The 21,077-nt window shown below is 53.7% G+C and overlaps 1 protein-coding gene across 1 annotated transcript in view; it reads right to left on the reverse strand.

Annotated features, from left to right (window-relative positions):
* Window positions 1-251: 251 nt before the first annotated feature.
* The window catches only part of NCS1 (neuronal calcium sensor 1), a 50,318-nt gene continuing 29,492 nt past the window's right edge, over window positions 252-21,077 (reverse strand). The window contains exons 3-8 of the mRNA XM_059141358.1: window positions 15,473-15,611; window positions 14,220-14,298; window positions 12,947-13,035; window positions 12,512-12,589; window positions 10,244-10,361; window positions 252-3,966 (exon numbers count right to left, since the gene is read on the reverse strand). Coding sequence (XP_058997341.1) covers window positions 10,263-10,361; window positions 12,512-12,589; window positions 12,947-13,035; window positions 14,220-14,298; window positions 15,473-15,611 — 484 coding nt within the window. The 3' untranslated portion in view covers window positions 252-3,966; window positions 10,244-10,262. The remainder of the gene's footprint in view (window positions 3,967-10,243; window positions 10,362-12,511; window positions 12,590-12,946; window positions 13,036-14,219; window positions 14,299-15,472; window positions 15,612-21,077) is intronic.

Consider the following 21,077-nt stretch of genomic DNA (forward strand, 5'->3'; position numbering starts at 1 on the left):
AACAAGGAGCCACTTGCCCCGAGTCTCAGAGAAAGCTGGTCTCTGAGTCAGACCGGGAGCGTATGGCCCTCCGTGGAGCCCAGGACCCCTGCAAAGACCCCTGCAAAGACGTGGGTAAAACGGAAATGTACACGCTTCGGGCGGGACAAGGGGAGGGGAGGGAGGGCTGGAGGGTATTCTGTGTTTGTCCCAGTTCCGGGCAGTAGACAGAGCCTGAGCCTAGATGCCAAGACAGAAGATGGGACCAGCTGTTTATTCAACAAAAGCCTTTTATTCATTCAAAAATCAACCATTGGGTTTATTCCGCAGATATTAAAAAAATGGGTAGAGGGCCAGGCTTCCCATCACGGTGCCCTTATGCTAATTAACTTGCTATCCCCGGGAGGGAGACTTAGAAGAGGGGGCATCTGGGAGACACGCTGCCGATAATACTCGGCTGAAGCCCAGAGCCCAGGTGAGATCGAAGCCCCCTCCTCTGCTCCCGCGCAGCTGGCCCCCTCCAAGCTCCTGTTTGGCCAGTTGGGGGCGGGGTGGGGGTGGGGAGGGGGCTCACATGCCTTTGCAGCTCCCCGCCACCAGGGGGCGCGCCTGCGTCCCCTTGGATTCCCCTGACTAGGCGGCAGGGCTGCGCTGGGAACAGGGTAGCTTTGCGCAGGGCTTGCAGGGGGCTTTTCTCCAGGGAGAGGCTGCCTCTCCCGGGGGGCCAGGGCACCCCCAACCTTCTTACCCTTAGAGGAAAGACAGGTTCCCGAAAGCCCAGGTGTGCCTGTCGTCTAGGAAGCTGGCTGTCAAACAGAAAAGCATTTCAGGGGAACGAAGACACACACGTGTTCCTAGACGTTACTCAGAATGTTGCCTGGTTACATTACCAGGAACTCTGGCATTCGCCTCGGTGCCATCAACACAGAGTGGGGAGGGGACGCTGTGAGGAAGAGGCCAGGGCCGCTGCTAGGGTCAGCAGAGGGACGGAGAGCCTGGCCACCAGTGGGTCTGGAACCCCCAGAGAGCAGCATGTGACCGCCCTGGGCCTCGGGTGGAAATCGCTGCTGGGGACAGAGGCCCACAGCTGCTCAGGATTCCAGATCTAGAGGCGTGGTGAGAGAAGGGGACAGAACTGTCCCTGCCCGGCAACGTAGGGCACAAATGGCCAGTGTCCAGCACCCCACCAGGAAGAAGGCTGGCCCTTCCAGGGGCTCCGGGCTGTCCCAGGGCATGGACCCAAGGTGCGCCTGAGCCATGGGTCCACAGAACACCTGTTAAGGCCAAAAGCCACACCCATGGCTCCAAACCAGGACAGAGGGCAAGAAGGTGAGAAGAAGGCCTCATAGGCAGATGCTCTATGGATGTCTGGGGGGGTGGGGTGGGGGCTGGGGGGGCTCCACATGGGTAACCCTGGGTAATTCTGAGCTACAAGTCCCTTACCGAGATGATGCCTCTAGCACAGGCTACTCGACAGCTCCTCCCCACTGGGCCAGAGAGGCAAATCGAGGCTCAGGCAGGAGCCAGAGAAGAAATGTGACATGGGGAAGGGCCCCCCTCTCCCCAACTCCAGCCCCAAGCCAGCAAGTCAATCTCCTGCCCTAGGTTCCTAGATCAGAGCTGGGATCAGGTGGGGAGTCCCGGGGCTTCTGAGCCAGTGGCCTGAGCAGGAAGGTGACCATGGGGGCCTGGAGGGACCCCGCCTACAAAGTCGCCTGTGAAAATGAAAGCGGTCCTGGTACCCGTGGAATCTGGGGGCTTCCAGTGGAGGTGGAGGACAGCCACGGGCTCTGCTGAGCAAAAAGGGAGTCTGGGACTAGCTGAGCGGTCCGGCCCGCGGGAACGGACATGCAAGCCCCGCGCTGGCAGAGCCATGCTCTGGGTTAATTAGCAGACGCTCTGGCCTCCTGGGAAAGTGCAAAGTGAAGACCAAGGACAATTCAAAGTGAGAACCAAGGGCCAGCTTTTCCTCTCCTGGGGCTGGGGTAAGCAGGGAGAGGACAGGCTGCTGACTTTGCAAAGAAGCAGGAATTCTAGAGTCAGATCTGGACTGAGGGAGGCTGCTTCCCATTCCAGAAGCCTTCCTTCGATGAGGTTCTCGGCCAAAGAGTCCAGGAGGGACCAGGAAGAACTGCAAAAAGAGCCAGGTAGGTCGTCTGACCCCACACACCACAACTGCCATATCCGCAGAGACTTGTGCCAAGAGACCAAAGAGTGACTCGGGCCGTTCCCGTGTCTGCTGGACTCTGGCAAACTTAGCCACGACCGCAGAATCATAAACCGTAAAAAGCGCAGGTTTACAGTTAGACAGCGTCGGCATGGAGGAGGACCTTCCAGATCAAGCAGCCCAAGCCCTCCTGGCTTTGCAGCTCAGGTAGCCGGGGCCCAGAGAGGCTGGGGCTGCCCACAGTCACACAGCAGGGCCGGCCGCAGGCTTCCAGCCTCTGGCCTGAAGTCATCTGGCTTTTCTGATGGCAGCTCTCGGGCTATCCTGTCTCAGTGACTGGTGGGGTTAGAAGCTTCCTATGAGCACATGGGGGCCACAGGCTCTAGGAGCGGTCACTACTGAAGGGGACTGCCTGCGGCCTTTCTCTCCTGCCCTCCCTCCCAGCATCTGAGCTGAGAGGGTAGCAGGCAGGATGCTCTGTGGTCCCCTGGACAAGGCAGGCAGGCAGAAAAGCAAGTGGGAGAGAACTAAGTGACGGTTTTCAAAATATCCACCGCGGAGGGCGAAGGAGCCCTTCCTTCTGCTCAGGCGCTTGCCGAGAGCGCCCCCCTCCCCTTCCCGAAGGGACCCAGTCCTCCTCCGCTGGCTCCGAGGCCCCATGCTGCGGCAAACACCAAAGCCAGAGTCGCGAAACCAAAAGATGTCCCCTGTTCGTCCTCGGAAAAGATGCTGTGGACTCAGAGGAGGACACAGGATGGGGAGCGCGGACAGGAAGCCGAGAAAAGGGGCTCAAGAGGAAGCATTCGGGCTGGGGGTGGGGGGGACAGTGCATCAGCCATTTAAGAGACCTACCCTTCCCCCTCTCCACACATCAAGCACAGTATCTGGAAAAAAAAAAAAAGAGAGAGAGAGAGAGAGAGAGAGAAAGAGAGAGAAAGTTTTTTGGCTTCTTGGCCGCTGCCGGCCACCATCCTCCCAAGCACAGGTGGGCAGGGGGGCAAGGGCGTGCACATGTCAACGGTAGCCCCCGCATCCCTGGGAGCTTTGGACACGCGAGGCAGCAGCAACAGTTAACAACCAATAAATAAAAGATATCAATTCTATATGTATAAAAAAAACTCACTTTCCCCACAAAAAGCACAATACTGTTATCACACAAAAAAACCATTCTCATCATGAATCATCCTAGCCACGCAGGGGGTTTCCACTGCTCGAGGATGGAACGGCAAAGAGCGGGATCCGGCGGCCCCTCCCCCCGCCGCCCCGAGCGCACGGCGGGATCCGGCGCCCCTCCCCACCCCCCGCCACCCCGAGCGCACCGTGGCCGTGGCCCTGACTCCCCGTGGCCTCTCCGGCTGCCGAAGGACGGCCGAGGCGGGAGGCAGTGTTCTCTGAGGTCAACGCAAAGGTAGCCTTCTCCCCATCTGTCAGTCTGCACCTTCTAGGACAGAAGGTAGTTTTGTTTTTTGTTTTTTGTTTCTTTTTCAAGGTCTGTTTGAAATAAAAAACAAAAGCACACGCACAGGAGAGCGGGAGGGACCCAGAGGCTGCCCGCGAAGCAGCCGAGTCCTTGGTTTTGCAGAAGGCTCGAGCCTTTTCCGTTCCGTGTTGGTTTCTGGACAAGCAGAGGTGGTCGGCGATTGGAGCCGGTGGCTTCAGGCGGCGGTGGGTGCAGGGCAGGGGGGAGGCGAGCCGGGCCTCGCGGTTCCAGGGCAGCCCGGCCGGCTGTGGATGCGGAGAAAGGCTGGGTGGACACAGGAGGGCGGTGTTGGGGCGGAGGGGGCCTCACGGCTCGGAGGAGGTGAGTGATTCCCAGGCATCTGGAAGACACGAGAAGGTGAGACAGGCCCAGAGCTGGCTGCCAGGGACGCACCCCCACAGGGCTGGGAGCAGAGTCAGCAAGGGGGTGGGGTGGCATTCTGTCAGAAGTCCTGAAATTTAAGGGGCGCACCCTCTGATCCACCATTCGGTATTTATCCTTCAGAAATAGATCAGGTGGGGGCGCCTGGGTGGCTCTGTTGGTTAAGCACCTGCCTTTGGCTCAGGTAATGATTCTGGGGTCCTGGGATAGAGTCCCGAGTCGGGCTCCCTGCTCAGCAGGGGTCTGCTTCTTTCTCCCTCTCCCTCCGTCTGCTGCTGGCCCTACCTGTGCTTTCTCTCTCCCTCTCTCTCTGTCAATTAAATAAAATTTTTAAAAATAAAAATTTTTAAAAATATTTTTTTTTTTAATTTTACCTATAACAGGAGAATAAAAAGGAAGGGACCAAACTCAGCGTCCACTAGTGGGGAGCTGGCCGGACACCCAGGACACAGCCTGAGCATCACGTGACGGACAACTGTTGAGAACCAACGCATGGCGAGGCCTAGAAGCTCAGTGGGCTGAGTGAGCAGGGAAGGGCAAAGAACGCCCTAAGACCCCACTTCACACCCACTAGGATGGCTCTCCCTGAACACGGGGAAGTAGCAAGTGTTGGAGAGCATGTGGAGAAACGGGGACCCTCACCCTTGCTGCTGAGGAGGCAAGATGGTTGCATGGAAACCAGTCTGAGGGTTCTTCAAAAAGTTAAACACAGAGTTAGCCCAGGAGCCAGCATTTCTACTCCTAGGGATCCTCTCAGTGGATATGGCATCTGATTTTGGAGGGATACAGGTGTTTTGAAACTAGACAGAGGGGATGGTTGCATGTCATTGTGAATGTACGAAATGCCACTGAATGGTTCATTTGAAAATGGTTCATTGGAACCCACACTTCCCCTCTGAGATGGGGCGTCCTGCTGGCTCCATCACTAGAGTATATGACTCCTGATCTCAGGGTTCTGCGTTCAAGCCTCACATTTGGTGTGGAGCCTCCTTAAAATAAATTAATATTTTAAAATGGTTAAATGGTTCATTTTAAGTTAGGTGAATTTTGCCTTGATCTATTTTTGAAAAAAGGCACGGAGGGCCATCCTGTCTGTCAGCGTCTCCGCCATCCACAGATCCTTTCTGTCACCTGCTCCACTTAAATCGCACGTCTCTGCTCTCTTGACTGCACGGGCGTAGGTGTCTGATCCAAAAGGGGCCACTTCCCAGATCTGTGTGACATGACCTGAAAGCATCATCTGGGTCAGTCGGAAGCTAGGGGGCGGGGCCGTGGGGGAACAGCAAGGCCCCATGGGACCAGAATCAGGGGCCACCGTGGTAGAGGAAGGAGTCACTCAGGGAAAAGCCTGCGTCCTCTCAACCTTCCCTTCCCGTGCCAACCCTGGGGCACTTGGCTGAGTGTCCAATCACAAGCTTTGCCTTCTGTGGCAATCTGCGAACCCTTGTGATCTGCAGTGTTGTGTTAAAACTGCAAACGTGGTGAGACTCATGAAATGCATTTAAATCCATGAATTCATGATTGTATATTAAAAAAAAAAAAAAGTCACCGGTCACCTCAAAATGACGTTGGGAAACCGACTCCTTTTGAACACTGAAAAGGAGGAAGAATCGAGTATCTATCCTGCCTTTCCAGTTAAAAAGTAGGCTTTGGAGTAACCAGATAGTTGATGAGGGGAAGGTTTCCTGCATAGAAGCAACGAAGCCACCGACAACGGACAGGCTGCTTTAGGACGTCAGCTACAGAATGAATGAATGAAGTGGTCCTCACCAGTGCCTGCTGGTGTCACCAGACCTCACGAGCTACCTGTTGGACATACACAGCCCCACTTGGGAGGTGTTCTCAACAAACAACAACCAGACTGAGGGCCAGACAAGCCTGTAGATCCAGGAAGTACAGGGAACCGAAGAACATGTGAGAACCACCATGGGGGCACCATCCGTAAACCCCAGACGGACAACTCTACAGAAAATGTTTCTCAACATGTTCAGCAAGCCAAAGAATGAAGGGGAAACACAGACTAAAATAAATTTGAGAGACCTATCGACCAATTGCTACGGATGGCATTTACTCAGATTCTGATTCCAAGAAACAAAACCCGTGAGGTAACAGGAAATGGGAATGCCAGCTACAGGCCGGGGTGCGGGGGTAGTAAGGCATTAGTACTGATTTTTCTACTATTATGGATTTTGGAAAGGATCGATATCTTTCAGGAATACATTTTGAAATACTTACGTATGAAATGACAGAATGTCTTGAATTTGCTTCAGAGTAACTGCAAAATGCATAGGGAGGGTATAGACCGTACAAGACTGGTGGCAAATAGGTGATTCTGAAGGAGGGTGGTCAGGAATGAGATTACACCATTCGCTCCACCACTGCTTGGGAATATAAAGTTTTTTAAAAAATCCACTTCAAGATTTCAAGTGTCCCGCAGCACAGGACTCTATAAATTATGGCCCAGCTATACAACAGAATACTATGCAACTATTAAAAACAATTGTCTCAAACCACCTTTTTACGGATATAGAAAACAGAATCACCGTTTTGGGGTGTCTCCGAGAATTATGTAACAGTAACTTATCTAACAATTAGGATACATTAGGAATCTGAGAAGGCAAATCCATTACCAAAATGATGGAACACATGTTGGATATAATTACGACACAGTAGGTTCTAGGACAAGCCTGAGAAAAGGAAGAGGGCTATTTTGGGGACGAGCTATAGAAAGGCTGTCTGAAAAGCTTGTCATGGAAATAAAGTCACATCTCCTTGTCCACCATGTTGCTGTTGACACTCAGATGGATGTCTCCATACATGGTGTTAAGGAAAGCCCATGCAGACACAGCGTGACATGAACTTTGTGCCAAGTTGGGTAAAAGGCACTACAGATTTCTTTTCTTGGAGCACCTGGGTGGCTCAGTTGGTTAAGCATCTGACTTCTGACTTTGGCTCAGGTCATGATCACAGCAGGGTCATGAGATCGAGCCCTGCATCAGGGTCCACACTGGGCTGGAGCCTGCCTGAGATTCTCTCTCTCTCCCTTTCCCTCTGCTCCTTCCCCCAACTCCTGTGTGCTCTCTCTCTCTCTTAAAAAAAATATATATATATTTTCTAAGTGTTGAGTCTCCAAAAGAAAACATAAATGTTTCCTATAAGTTGTTCATAAAAAAAAGAAAAAAAACAGCCAACAACATATGGTTATGAATTCATTGTGGCTGAGGAATACAAACACATATGTGTTCATAAAAAAACGTAAGGCAGAAACAATTAGGGTGATTGAAAAACAATCGTGCACCATAAAGAAATTAGTGACACTGTGTGAGTTTTTCTGGGGGGTGGATATATCAAGAACCTATGTTTGTACCACTTTTTCCATGGCCTGCGGGAGACAAAGCAGCATGTCACAGGACAGCTGCCAAGGAGGCCATTGGTGGTAATACACAAAAGAAGCTTCTGGGAAATGAGACAATGGATCATACACACCGTGGGGCTCAGAGCCACATACCGAGTGCTTCTAAGATCAGAGAAACAACTAGGATGATTCCTTTAGAAATTGGTTTGATTACATATCCCCAAGTGACCCAGTTACTGAGTATTAAGTTTTTGTGAGTGTTCCATTCCTTTTGAATCACTCTAGACCCAAAATGCTCACAGTGGTTATATCTGGGTTATACATGAAGGTTTTTAAAAATAAACTTTTTGTGTTCTATTTCAACATGTTGTCTAAGGTCTCTTCAATGGAAAAGGATTTCTTGTGTAAATTCATCAACAGCAGCAGCTGCCTCATAGAAGCCTCAGAACAGCAGAAGCCCCTGAAATAAAGCATCAGCAAATCAAATCTGATGATACGTAAAAAGGCTAACACATCACAGTGGAAGTGGAGTTTATTCTAAGAATGCAAGGGAGGCTCAGCATTCAGAAACCAATCAGTGCTATTCATTAGGTTAACACCCAAAAAGGGAGAAGAGGCATATGAACATTTTGATAGTTGCAGAAATTTTCTTCTATAAAACTCAACACTCTCCATGGTTATTTAAAAAAAAAAAAAAAGAAAAAAGAAAACTCCTAGGAGTCGTCCCTGGCTGGCTCAGTTGGAAGAGCATGGGACTCTTGATCTCAGGGTTGTGAGTTCAAGCCCCACGCGGGGTGTAGTAATTGCTTAAAACAAATGAACATAAATAAAAACAACTCCTGGTGAACTAGAAAAGGAAACTTTCTAAATCTGATAAAACCTATCAACAGAAGACCTATACCAGACATTCTAATGATAGTTATTGGACTAACTGTAACTTAACTAATCTAACTAATAGTGAATTATTGAAAGCTATCCTGCAAGACCAGGAGTAAGACAAGAATGCTCACCATCCCTACTCCTAGGTGACACTGCACTGGAAGGCCCAGCCAGTGCAAGGAAGCAGGACAAAGAAAAAGATGGCAGAAGGACAAGAGAGGAAGAAATAAGGCATAGACAGTCCCAAAGAATTGAAGGTAGGTTCTTAGATTTGATAAGTGATGTTAGCAGGACCATTAGATCTATCATTAATAAACAAAAACCAAATGAATTTCTAGAAACCAGAAATAAACGGGAAATACAATTTAAAAAAAAACATTGACTATCTAGTGATAAATCTATCATAAGATGTGAAAGACCTTCTAGCTGAAATCAATAAAATGTCCTAGAGGAAAAATATTTAAGACCTAAATGAATGGATATACCATGTTCATGGATTGGAACACTCCACACAACAAAGATGCCAATTCTCCCCCAAACTGAACTGTTGATTCAACTCAATCCCAATCTGTGTGCATATGTGTGTATAGAGATGGATACATTGATCCTAAAAATCTATATAGAAATGCACATAGCTTAATGTATCCCAGGCACTCCTGAAAAAAAAACCAATGAGGGGTCACTTCCAAGATCAGATTATGAAAAGATGGATGCCTGCAATTCGGGTTCTCACTCTCCTTCCCTCCTGGGAAGCTCACCCTGTTGGAAGCCAGCAGCCCCATGCAGAAGTCCCCACAGTGACCAAGGCTGCCGATCCAAATGAGTGAGCTTGGAAGTGGGTGTCCCCCACCAAGACTTCAGATGACACCGCAGCCCTGGCCAGCAGCTGAGGCTGATCTAGGTTACTTGAGGCTGAGGAGTTTCCCAGAAGTTGAGTCTCTTGGTGCTAAACCTGGGACAGTCCCGGGGAAACGGGGATGGCTGGTCACCTGGCTGACAGCTCGACTATGTCCTCATGACCGACCTCAAGCCAAAGGCCCCCAGCTAAGCTGTGCCCAAATTCCTAATGTCCAATCTTTTCAGTGCCTATTTTGAGGTAACCTAGCATTCAGCAACAGATAACTAAGATGGTACTTCCTAAAAGGGTTTGGTCCCCGACGTCCATGCTCACCAGAGAAAGGCAAGCTAAAATTACAAGCCATCATGACACACACCCCAAAATGTGTGAAATGTCAAAGACAGGGAATATCCAGCATTGGCTGGGCTGCGGAGGAACTGGAACTCTGAGACAGTGCTAGCAGGGTCCAAAACGGGGGGCCACACGGGAACACTCGAGTGGCCTCTAGTGGAGCCAATGCACACATAACCTATGTCCCACAATCCTCCTCAGATGCACACTGAGGGAACACCTTGTCCACCCAGCAGAAGGCCCATTCAAGAATGACCTTGTGGGGGTAGTCAACGCCCCCATTCCTCGCCCACAGCACGGAGGACAGAACAGAGAGAAAGCAGACAAAAGAGGTAGGGGAGAATCAAGAAGACAAAGGGAGACAGTCCTCTTGTGGCCACAGAGGCCTCTCCGGCCGCTACAACTCAGCACGTCCAGCAAACTTGACTGGATGAAACAGAAACCATATCTGAGCTACAGAGCAAGAGACCCGGGGCTCACTCAGGGCTTCCACGGGCCACACACGGAGGGTGCACACGGCCCTCACTCCCCACCCTGCCGCCTCCCAACAACTGTGCTTTTCAAAGCGCTTCCGATCCAGGGACATTTCTACTTAAGCAAACTCTCGGGCCGAATTGGGGCATATAAAAATGACAAAGACAGAGGGGCTGTAGCTGATTGGAACTCCAGCTCCAGGCCATCTCCTACCAGCTCAGCTCCAACTGGACAGGCCCCAAGGACCCCCAGGAGACCCAGTGAATCCCAAGTGTCCTGTGGCTGGCTTCCCACCCACCTTCGCCCCTAACTCCAAGCCCCAGTTCCCCCTCCACTCACCCCGGCTCTGGGCCCCGGACTATACCAGCCCATCATAGAGGGACAGTGCCTGCACGATGGAAGGGTCCGCCTTCGATCCTTCCTGAAACTCCTGCAGGGTCAGCTTCCCGTCGGCATTCTGCGAGCAGAGAGAGGGGGCTGAAGGTGAGGGACAACCAGCCTCCTAGGATAGGGACCTCAGGTCTGGACCCTGGAGCCCTGCTCCCCAAGTCCATCCCAGGACTGGCCCTGAGAGAGCTTCCAAAGTTAGGTCAGGAGGGAGGCAGTGTGGCTCACTTGGTAGGAGGAGTCAGGTATCAGAGAGACCCGGGCACTTCCTGGCAAGGTGACCTTGGGCACGTGACCCGGGGCCCCTAACGCCATACTTATCATTATCATTGCAATGAGTTCCCATAAATGGCAGTCAATCCCCAAGGGCTGAGAGTCCACTGCGTTTCTCTGGGGTTACTCCTGCAAGGGCGTTTAAACCACTCCCAGAGCAGCCCACACCAGATGCCAGGAGACCCAACAGAGCTCACAAAAAAGGACTTGAGTGGGTCCCTCGGGCTAACAGTGATTTGGACCAGAATCCCTGTCTTGGAGCATCTCTCAAGGAAACCCAGGAGAACCCGGAAGAGACGGCTCACTGCGGGCCCTGAGCTGCACATCTCATGCATGGTCTCAGAGGCTCCTCGCGGCCGCCCTAAGAAGAGGCACGGCTCTTATTCCCATTTTGCTGGTAAGGAAACTGAGGCTCTGTCACCACCCCAGGATCCTATGGCTAGTCACTGGGGAAGGTAGAATTTACACCAGTCTGGGTGGGTGGTGGGCTCGGTTTCCCTACATAAAGGAGGTATGAGTCAGGGAGATTTAAGGAGCTTGTGGTCTTGCCATTAAACAGCATCGAACCATCCTGTACAATGTCAATATCCTTCACTCCACACGCTGTGGACGCATCTTTTGATCATCGCCAAGAGATCTGCACAGTCTGAACCTAGAGGTCTTCGCTGCCTCTCTGACATGTGCTGATCTCGGGCTCCAAGCTTTCCGGGCAGGCACCTGGACCCTGCCCACTGTCAGGGGAGCCTGGGTGGCTCTGTCGGTTAAGCATCTGCCTTTGGCTCAGGTCCTGATCCCAGGGTTCTGGGATTGAGCCCTCCATCGGGCTCCCTGCTTATTGGGGATGCCTTTTTCTCCCTCTCCCACTCCCCCTGCTTGTGCTCTCTCTGTCAAATAAATAAAATCTTAAATAAATAAATAAATAAGCCCTCTGTCACTGCAATTTGTGTTCTTTGATTTAAAGCAAGCAATACTGGGTTGCGCTACTCTCACCATATCAAATTTCTAATAAAAACAAAGTTATTTCACTTGTTAAGAAGAGTTTGATATAAACAAGAATTTCTTAACCAGGGGGTCTGTGGCTAGAATGCAGCAGGTCTGTAAACTTAGATGGGAAAAAAAATGAGGTCTTTCTTTCTTTTTCTTTTTTTTTTTTTTTTTTTTTAGATTTTTATTTATTTGACAGAGAAAGAGAGAGCACAAGCAGGCAGAGCTGCCGGCAGAAGGGGAAGGAAAAGAGGAAAAGCAGACTCCCCACTGAGCAGGGAGCCCCATGCAGGACTCCATCCCAGGACCCTGGGATAATGACCTAAGCCAAAGGCAGACGCTTAACCAACTGAGCCACCCAGGCACCCCAAAATGAGGTCTTTCTAGTCACTAACTCGTAACTGAAATATAGCTTTTCCATCCACGATGCTAGTAGGTGACAATGCCCGAGAGAACCAGCCGCACCTGGGACCTGTGTCAACCGTGGGGGGTCACGGGCCATGTCACAGCGCATCACAGACACCGCGGGCATCACGAATGCCTGCCATCGCTTTGAAACTGGGGGGTGATAACACCCACCGTTACACCTTCTTAAATTTCAGAAAGAAGCTTACAGAATGCTGTATCACAGAGTCTTTTAAAAGATATTTTGAAGGCTGTATTCCAAAATCATTGACTTCCTTTTTGATCCAATGGACATGACTGGATGCGCTGAAAACTGTTATTTGAGACGCCCAGAGACTTCTCCAGTACGCCCAAGGGGTCCAGGTCAAGAAGTAAAAACGGTTAAGAATCCTGGCTGCGGAAAGAAGTGCTGGCTTAACTTTCTTAAAACTCTGGCCTGCATGGACCGGCTCTGCATCTCCGAGGGTCTGCACGGCCCCCCCACCGCGGCCCAGGGCCTCCACCCCCGCCCCCACGCCTTACCTCCCTGGTCAAGGACCAGCCTCACCCGCGGCTCACCTTGTCCATCATGGCGAAGATCCGGTCCACCCTCTTCTCGGGGGTGTTCTCCTCCTCGGGGAGCTCCACGGTGTTCCCCTGCCAGAGAGAGACACGCTAGGCGCTGCGCTCCTGGCCATGCGGCTTTGGGGTCCCGGCCAAAACTATGCCCCCAGATCTGGGCGGGCTCCCCGTGTGGGCTGCTCTCCCCCGCCTCCACCCCTGCCCTCTCTGCCTCCTGCCCTGGAAAGCTCTGCCCCTCCCCCCTCAGCCCCACAGACACCCCAGCCGCCCGCCACCGCCACCGCACAGATGCGCAGCGACCCCTCTGCTTGCCAACCCAGCCCCGGCGAGAGAGCGGCTGCGGGAGCGGACTCCCTCTAAGGGCCGACCAGGCCCTGTCCCTACACATGAGGCTCCTGCTGCCTCTCCTACCCCACAGGGCCCAGGCCTCACCACCATCTGGTAAATGGCGTCCACAATGTCCAGCATCTCGTTCCTGGTGATGTAGCCGTCGTTATCCAGATCGTAGAGCTTGAAGGCCCCTGCGATCGAGCAGCGGGGCGGAGTCACCCCCGCGGGGGGCGGGGCCTGACAGGCTCTGTCCCGCCCCGGCCCCGCCCCCCAGCCCCCCATTCCCCCAGCATGCCGGGGAGCCCCTCCCCACTACTCCTCCGCAAATAGGATTCACATCAGAACAAACAGGGACCGACAGACACACACACACACACACATCGACACAGGTACCATTTCAACTAGGGGTGTGTTTTTGTTCTTTTGTTAAAGGAACTAAAAGTAAAAAGAAGGGGGCTCTGGGCCTGCAGAGCTGGTCTCCCCACCAAGTGTCAGCTTCCTCCCCACCGAACTCACTCCCCTCCCGCAGTCCCGAGCTCCCTGCTAGGGGGTCAACTTAGAAAACAAAATAATATGCCCGGAATGGGGGTGAGGTGGGGGTAGATTTTACAAGAATAAAACCCTCCTTTATTCCTAAAAAAGAAGAAGAAGAAGGAGAAAGAGGAAAGAGAAACCACTGTTTTCTTGTTGCCGGCGCCATGCAGCGTGAAGGCCCAAGAGAGCAGTGGATTCTGGCTCAGCTCTTTCCACCCTGGCTCCAGACTCCCTTTTGCCCCTGCCCGCTCTGCCCTGAGGCCTCGCACACGCTGTTCCCCTGTTCCACACACCTTCTCCCCTCCTCCCACCCATGCCAGCTGTCCCCCGGCCAGGCTCAGCTCCTGACCCCTCACAGCCCCGCGGGCTCCTGTCTGCTCACCCTCCCTTTCCTGCCTCCATGGAGGTTTTATGGGATTTTTCAAAATCATGTCCCCAGGCTAGACTGACAACCACAGGAGCGGTCGCCTGCCTGTGTGCTTCTCTGGTGGCTCCCTGGCCTCCTTGCCAGCATTGACCGTGGCCGTGGCTGTGGCTGTGGCCGTGGATCTCTGCTGAGTGAGTGAGTAAGTGCATGAATGAGACCGGTCATCAAAACAGCGCCAGCGCCGGAACCGGGTCTTTTAACACAAAGGCTACACTACCTGCGGTCCTCGTATACGCCTGTTGACAGCCCCATCTGTCCACCCTGCCTCGGTAAGCTGTGTTCCTCCTCCATGGTCACCCCCAGGGAAGCTCCTCTGACCCATAAAGGCAGGACATCTGTGCCATCTCTCAGCCCTGGACCAACAGCCAGGGCCCAGCCAGGGGCTGCCTGGCGGAACCCAGGGACAGGACTTACACCGAAGCTTTTCGTCCAGGGTTCCCCTTGAGGTCACCGACAGTGCCTGGATGAACTCGGAGAACTCAATCCGCCCATCCTGATGGGAGAGAGGGGCAGGGTGGCCCCGGTCAGTACTGGATCTCTGGTCAGGCCGGGCCCTGGGTGTGTGATGGGCGACGGGCAGGCACCAGATACCCACAACCGAAGGACAGACACCCAGGCAGAGAGGACAAGAGACAGGGGACAGGGACGGGGTGGGGGGTAGGATCACAGATGAATCAGGCCAGGCAGAAGGAACAGAAGAAAGAGTGAGGCCAAAGCCAGAGCCCAACTCCACATCTGATGGGAGAAAGAGCCGGAAGGTGCCGCCAATACACACACCCCCTCTCCGGGCAAGGGCCGCCTGGAGATCCCCTTTCCCCTTGGCCCAGAGCCCCAGGCTCCCAGACTTTGGAGGAGGGCAAGGCTCTAGATTGTTTAATCCCACCTGTTCGTTTTGCAAATAGAGAAACTGAGGCTGGGGGAGGGCAGAGCTCTTCCCAGGGCCAGGCAGTGTGACTGTCAGCCTGAGGGCACCTGGGGAGAAAGCTGGGGTGTGACAATCCAAGTCCGAGGGCCCAACAGGACAGAATGCGAAAACAAGTTACAGTAAATCCACCGTGAACACGAGGAAGCCTGGAAAAATACAGGCGTGGGACACGGTGCTGAGGACTGTGGGGGCCTGACAGTGGATCCGCCAAGATGAGACTCGAAAACACGATGCTCTGCGAAAGCAGCCGGGTGTGAATGACCGCCCCCCACCCTCGGTTCTGTCTGCTGCTCAGAGCCTCAGTTTCCCCATCTGCAAAACGGGGGTGTTCAAAGCACATACCCCGCAGGGAGCTGGTTGTAAATAGTCCACCTAGAAAGCTTTGCACACAGTCCAGGCTCGGTGGATGTCAGTGCGGATGATTCTAAATCTGGTTATTATCCCTGTAGGCATTTGCATTCTGTGCTTGTAAGAAAAAGGTCAAGGTATACATATGTGTGTGCGCGTGTACGTCTCCGTGGAGCAGGTGTTAAGTGTGTGCGTTGCATTTATGTGGGCACGAGTGTGCATACGCAGGCGTGTGTGCCTGTGTGTGCAAGTGCACACTGCGCGTGTGTGCGCGTGTGTGTGCCTTCTCCAGCAGGGAACGCTGGCAGAAAAGCGTGGGTGTGGAGGTGCGGCGGGCGCCTGCCGGAGGGAGGGGGCTCTGCGCCGGGCGCGGGCCCGTCCATGTCCAGCTCACCTTGTTTTCATCAAAGACGTTGAAAACAAACGTGGCAAACTTGGTAGGATCTCCAAATGGGAAGAACTGCTTGTAGATTTTCTGGAAGCCTGCAGCGTCCAGCTGCCCGCTGGGGCAGTCCTTGATGAAGCCTTTGTACCTAGAGGTAGCAGACCAGGCCAGAGAGGGGAAAGGAGACGCTGACATCACCCTCCTGCCAGCAGGAGGCTCTGAGCCCCGTGGGGGGTGTTGGGCTGCACTTCCTCTGCCTCTGGCCAGCTGGGCGACCTGGGACAGGTGACTGCATCTCTCAGAGCCTCAACCGTGCAAGGGGGATAAGAAGTACCATGAGAATGAACCCCTCCTGCCTGTCCCCCAACCACACGGCGGGGCTAAAACAAAACTCACCCGAACCAGCTCCCCAAAGGAGCGCTCTTACACCAACCACTCCCCGCCTCCCCCACCTTCTCCACTGAGCCTCTCCTGACACCACAGAGTAGGCAGAGCCACCATATGGGGCCGGCAGCTGGCTCCTCCCACACGCCTGCGCCCCACAATATGCACACCCCCTCCCCCACCTTTGTTCCCAGGGATCTGCGCTGAAGGACACGGGGAGCAGGGCAGCGAGCGCCCAGGGTGCTCTGGTTTGTTCCAGCATCCTGCAGCCACAGAGCCCACGGACAGCAGCCTGGCTTTGTACTCCAAATCCCAGCTTTGCTCCTTGCTGGCTGTGCAACCTTGGGCAAGTGCCTTCCCGTCTCTGAGCCTCCATCCCCTCCTCCATAAACGGGGCCAGCTCCCACAGCTATCTTGTTGCGATCAGATGAGATGATCATGTAACATACTTACCCCAGGGCTGGGCATAAGAGATCAGCAGCAGCATGATCTTTAGTGTTATGAACTCAGAGGAGTTGTTGTAAAACAATTCATGAGTCGGCTCCTGTGTGTAGCTTAGCAACCCAGCTGGAGGAGGAGATTTCCCAGCATAAAGGGAAGGGAGCGAGCCACCAGCCATTATCTGCTCCCAGCCCTTCGCTCTCTGCGCCCTTCCCTGCAAACGCCTTCTCCCGGGCCGCCCACGCAGCCGGTGAGCAGGGCTGCAGTTAAGCCCATTTAACGGATGGGAAAGCTGAGGCTCAGGAGGGGGACTTGCTCATCCTTGCAATCCAGACTGGAGCTGGGTGGAAGGCAGACACCGAAGAAACCAGATGCTCACAGACACGGGGTCGCTGAAATTCACCTGCCGCATTGTTCCAAGACCCTCGTGTCCAGGGAGGGGATTCCGGGCACCCGCTGTCCTCCTGCCCCCAGGGAACAATCTAACGGGCCTGGGGGGACACTTCACACGTAAGGACCTAAAGGGACACCTAGGAAACTCAGGGATCTACAGCCTCAGAACTGAGATCAGATGTGAACAAGAAAATAAGAGGGACTCCTGGTGGCTCCGTCAGTTAAGTGTCTGCCTTAGGTTCAGGTCATGAGCTTGAGTCTTGCATCAGGCTCCCTGGTCAGCACAGCGCCTGCTTCTCTCTCTCCCTCTGCTGCCTCTCCCTGCTTGTAAGCACACTGTCTCTGTCAAATAAATAAATAAAATCTTAAAAAGAAAAAAAAAGAAAAGATTCTTGCTAATGTATCAGCTGCTCCTCGGGCATGAGTGTTGTTGGGGTGCAGGGGAGGCTGGAAGATGGAATGTGGTGGGGGGCTTCATGCCTGGGGTGGGCTGAAGTGGGCGCCCATAGGCGGCCCTCCCATGGCGGCCCCAACCTCACCCTCCGCCTGGACCTTTGGCAACAGTCCCCAAGCCCTGGGTGCTGAGCTCAGTCTTCACAGCTGTTCCTCGTGAGTCGCCTCTGCCCTGCGAAGTGGGCTCGCAGATGAGGCAAGAGGTCGGGCACCCTTCCCACCACCGGAACCAGGAAGGGACCCAGCCTGTGCAGTTCCCTCCCCTAAATTCTCCTTCCCAGCGGGGTGCTCTTGGTCCAAGCTTCATAGCCAGGCAGGACACACACACACACAGCTAGGGAGGAGCATTTCAAGGACAAGATCTGGTCCATGAGCCCAGGCTCCCTGGCCAAGACAGGTCCCTGGGCAGGAGGAGGGGAAGTGTCTGGTGCCAGGACTTGGGGGTCATGTGGGGGCCGGCTCCAACATCCCCAGATCCCTCTGGATGCCTGATTGGGGGGCCTCCCCCTGAGCTTCTCATTTCCCCACAATGGGTATATGTTACTTAAATGATCCGCAGAGACTGTTAAAAACAATAAAGAGAAGACAGAAGCCTCCCTGGAGGGTCCCTGCGGGTGGCTCCCCAGGGGGCGGGCTCTTGGACTAGAAGGCGGTTAGCTCAGCGGCAGAGCCCTCAGCAGGGAGAGCAGCTGCCTGAGCCCGCAGCGGAGGTCCTGCGGGGGTAACCGGGGACAGGCAGGGGCGCAGGAGGCCAGCCTCAGTGGGGAGCCTTCGGGGAGCCTGTCCGGTTCCCCCTGCAGAGGCTGTCATGGTGGGGCCCCAGGAAGCCCACCTGCAGGGGAGATGCCAATTAGAGGCTGCCCAATGGCCCGGCATCCTCTTGCCGGGCACCTCCCCCTTCCACACTCAACCCCTAGGGCCTCAAAGGTTCCTCTGCTCCCTCAGCCCCCAGAGACCCCAGCACACCATGTCCTGTTTGTCTCCAGGCTGTGTCCCCGTCTGACTGTAATCTCCCTGACGCAGCAGTGCCCTGTGCCCAGGACAGGTGCTGGTGTACGATGGGGGTTCAGTAAATGTCTGTCCAAAGAGATGGATGGATGGACGGATGGATGGATGGACGGATGGGCATACAAACTGCCAGGCAAGGACAGAGGGAGGGCGAGCCCAGGCATCTGGTACCTCCCTGAGCCCCGAGGACCCTGGCCAGAACCGGAGAGCTTCCTTCAGATGGCTAAAGAACCGCGGATGTCCCCCTACCCTCTGCGACAGGGAACTGGGGGTCTCAGAGAGGGCGAGAGAGCGGCTCAAGGTTGCACAGATCATTAGCCGCAGGACCAGGGCTCAGACCCAGGTCTCCTGCCTGCCACCCACGCCTCCTCCAGCCGGTGGAAACACAAAGCACGTGCCCCCCAACCACTGTGCCACCCCGTCGTTCATCATTAGAAGGCGGGGGCACCCTGCCTCGCCGGAGCAGAGATGGGGGAGCTGTCCCAGACACCCTGGTTACCCCGACTCCTGATTCACCCTGTGAGTTGTCACAGCTCTGGGCAGGACTTCACAAAAGGGTCCAGTCCTGAGGCGCCGCCTACCCTCCAGCGGTGGGACACCCCACCCCGGCACATGCCCCCTCCCCACTGCCTGCAGGGCACCGGGGGTGGAGGGGGAGGGGCTGCTGCCTCATGATGAAGTGCATGTCCAGGACTTCTATCCCCAGGACGACTGAGCGACGTGACCCCATCCCCCTCCCATGGCCAGGCCTCAGGTTCCAACAAGCCCAGGTCCCTTCCGCTCTCCTTTAGACACACAGCGGACGGGAAAGCGGACACACAGCCTGGCCCCATCCTGTCTCACTGGGAGAGGGACCTTGAGGGACCCCTTCCCTGCAATGCCCCTCAGTTTCCCTGCTGCTAAAATAAGTGACCCAGACCGGCTCCGGAGGCAGGGTTTCCCCACAACAGCACCTCTGACATTTGGGGTTGGAAGATTCTCGGGGGGGGGGGGGCTGTCCTGTGGCCCTAGCCTCCATCTGCTAGCTATCCGTAGTACCTGCCTCCAAGTTGGGACAAAGGTGTCTCCAGACAGAGGCCAAATATCCCCCGGGTTCCTCTGGGAACCCCATGAGCTAGAGGGGGTCTGGCACCTGAGTCTTCTGTGCTCCTGAGTGACAGCTACTACCGGGGCCTACCGAGAGCCAGAAAAATGGCTACATGCCTTCTAAGCCTAATTTCACCCCATGATCCCAATGAGCCCAGGAGGCAAGGACGATTATGCCCATTTTACAGATGGGGAAACTGAGGCTGGGGAAGGTTACGTCTTGCCCCGGCTCAGGGCCATCACTCAGCACCCCTTCTGTTCAGCCCTCACCTCCCCCCCTACCCTTCTGCCTCCCACCCACCTTTTCCTTCTCAGCTTCTATGTTTCCCTTAGAGACACGCCCCCTGGCCACTGCAGACAGTGTCACGCTCTGGGACCAACAGTCCCCGCAAGTCAAGTGTCATATGCGGTGGAAAGGAAGCAGGGAAGATCTTTTTATTTTGTTTATTATTACTAGCTCCATGCACTGAACATGCCCAAATTCCAAAATTTGTAAAAGAAGTTTACAATTTTTTTTTAGTTTACAATTTAGTTTACAATTTTCTTTATAAAAGAAGTTTTAATTTTTTTTAGAGTTTAAATAACTGAAAAGGAAGGGCTCGGGCTTGCCCATTAGACGTGGCTCAATCCCAGGACCACCCTGGACCTGTGTGTGACCCTGGGCAGGTGACTTCCTCTTCCTGGGCCTCAGTTTACCGATCCATGATGTGGGAACCAACACAGCACCTACCCCCAGGCCCTGGGTGAGCTTCGGCAAATGGCAAGTGTGGTAGATGGCAAAGGACATCCTGGACATCTGCCGGACGTCAAGCTCCAGCCCCAACCTCTCCCACAGAGCAGAGCCCCAGATGTCACGGACACGGACCCCTCCCAGCCTGGCCACCCTGTCCTGCCAGGTGCCCCAAGGAGCAGGCTCCAGTGTACCAAGACCCCTGATGCCCTGTGCAGAGGCCACTCCCATAACAGCCTTAATGGTTAGGATAGTAAATTTCAGGTGATGTGTATTTCACCACATTAAAAAAAAGTAACTAAAATCATTACAGAATATTCTAGATCAGGTATAAAAATAACAAATACAGACACAGTTTGGTTTAAGACAGCATGCGATATAGAAAATCCTACATAATAAGAGTTCTTTATATCCACATAGATCCTTGAACCTCGAACACAACTGACCATCATCTGCTAAAAAATGAGCTACCTTCAAAAAGGGTGCTGGGGTGCCTGGGTGGCTCAGTGGGTTAAAGCCTCTGCCTTCGGCTCAGGTCATGATCCCAGGGTCCTGGGATCGAGCCCCACATTGGGCTCTCTGCTCGGCGGGGAGCCTGCTTCCTCCTCTCTCTCTCTCTCTCTCTTTCTCGCTCTCTCTCTGCCTACTTGTGATCTGTCACATAAATAAATAAATAAATCTTTTAAAAATAAATAAATAAATAAATAAAAAGGGTGCTGCCAAAAAAAAAAAAAGCTACTGCAGAAAACGAAACCTTTGAAAAACCAAACCAAACTACAATCATGACGCTCCCTAGATTTGCCTTCTCTTTTGTAAACCGTCCTTAGTTACTAGGACTCATGGAAGCTAATTTTTTATATTAAGTCATCTTTTTATTGAGGCAAGAAGATGACATTTTGTTCAATCAGTTATCTTGGTACCTGTCGCCAGCCTTGAAATCTTGTGCGAGAATAAGGGTCTTAGCTCCCTGGGGGCCAGAGGCGTTGTCCGGCCACCTAAGCACAGGCATTTGATGGGGTTGGCTATGTTGGGGGGCCGGCAGTTCGAGAGAGGGTGGGGATAAGAACAAAGTCGCAGACCTGACCAGTGCTCTCTTACACGTCTTTGAAAGGCAAAGGA

The sequence above is a fragment of the Mustela lutreola genome, chromosome 12 (genome assembly GCF_030435805.1).
Source record: "Mustela lutreola isolate mMusLut2 chromosome 12, mMusLut2.pri, whole genome shotgun sequence".
Lineage (NCBI taxonomy): Eukaryota > Metazoa > Chordata > Mammalia > Carnivora > Mustelidae > Mustela > Mustela lutreola.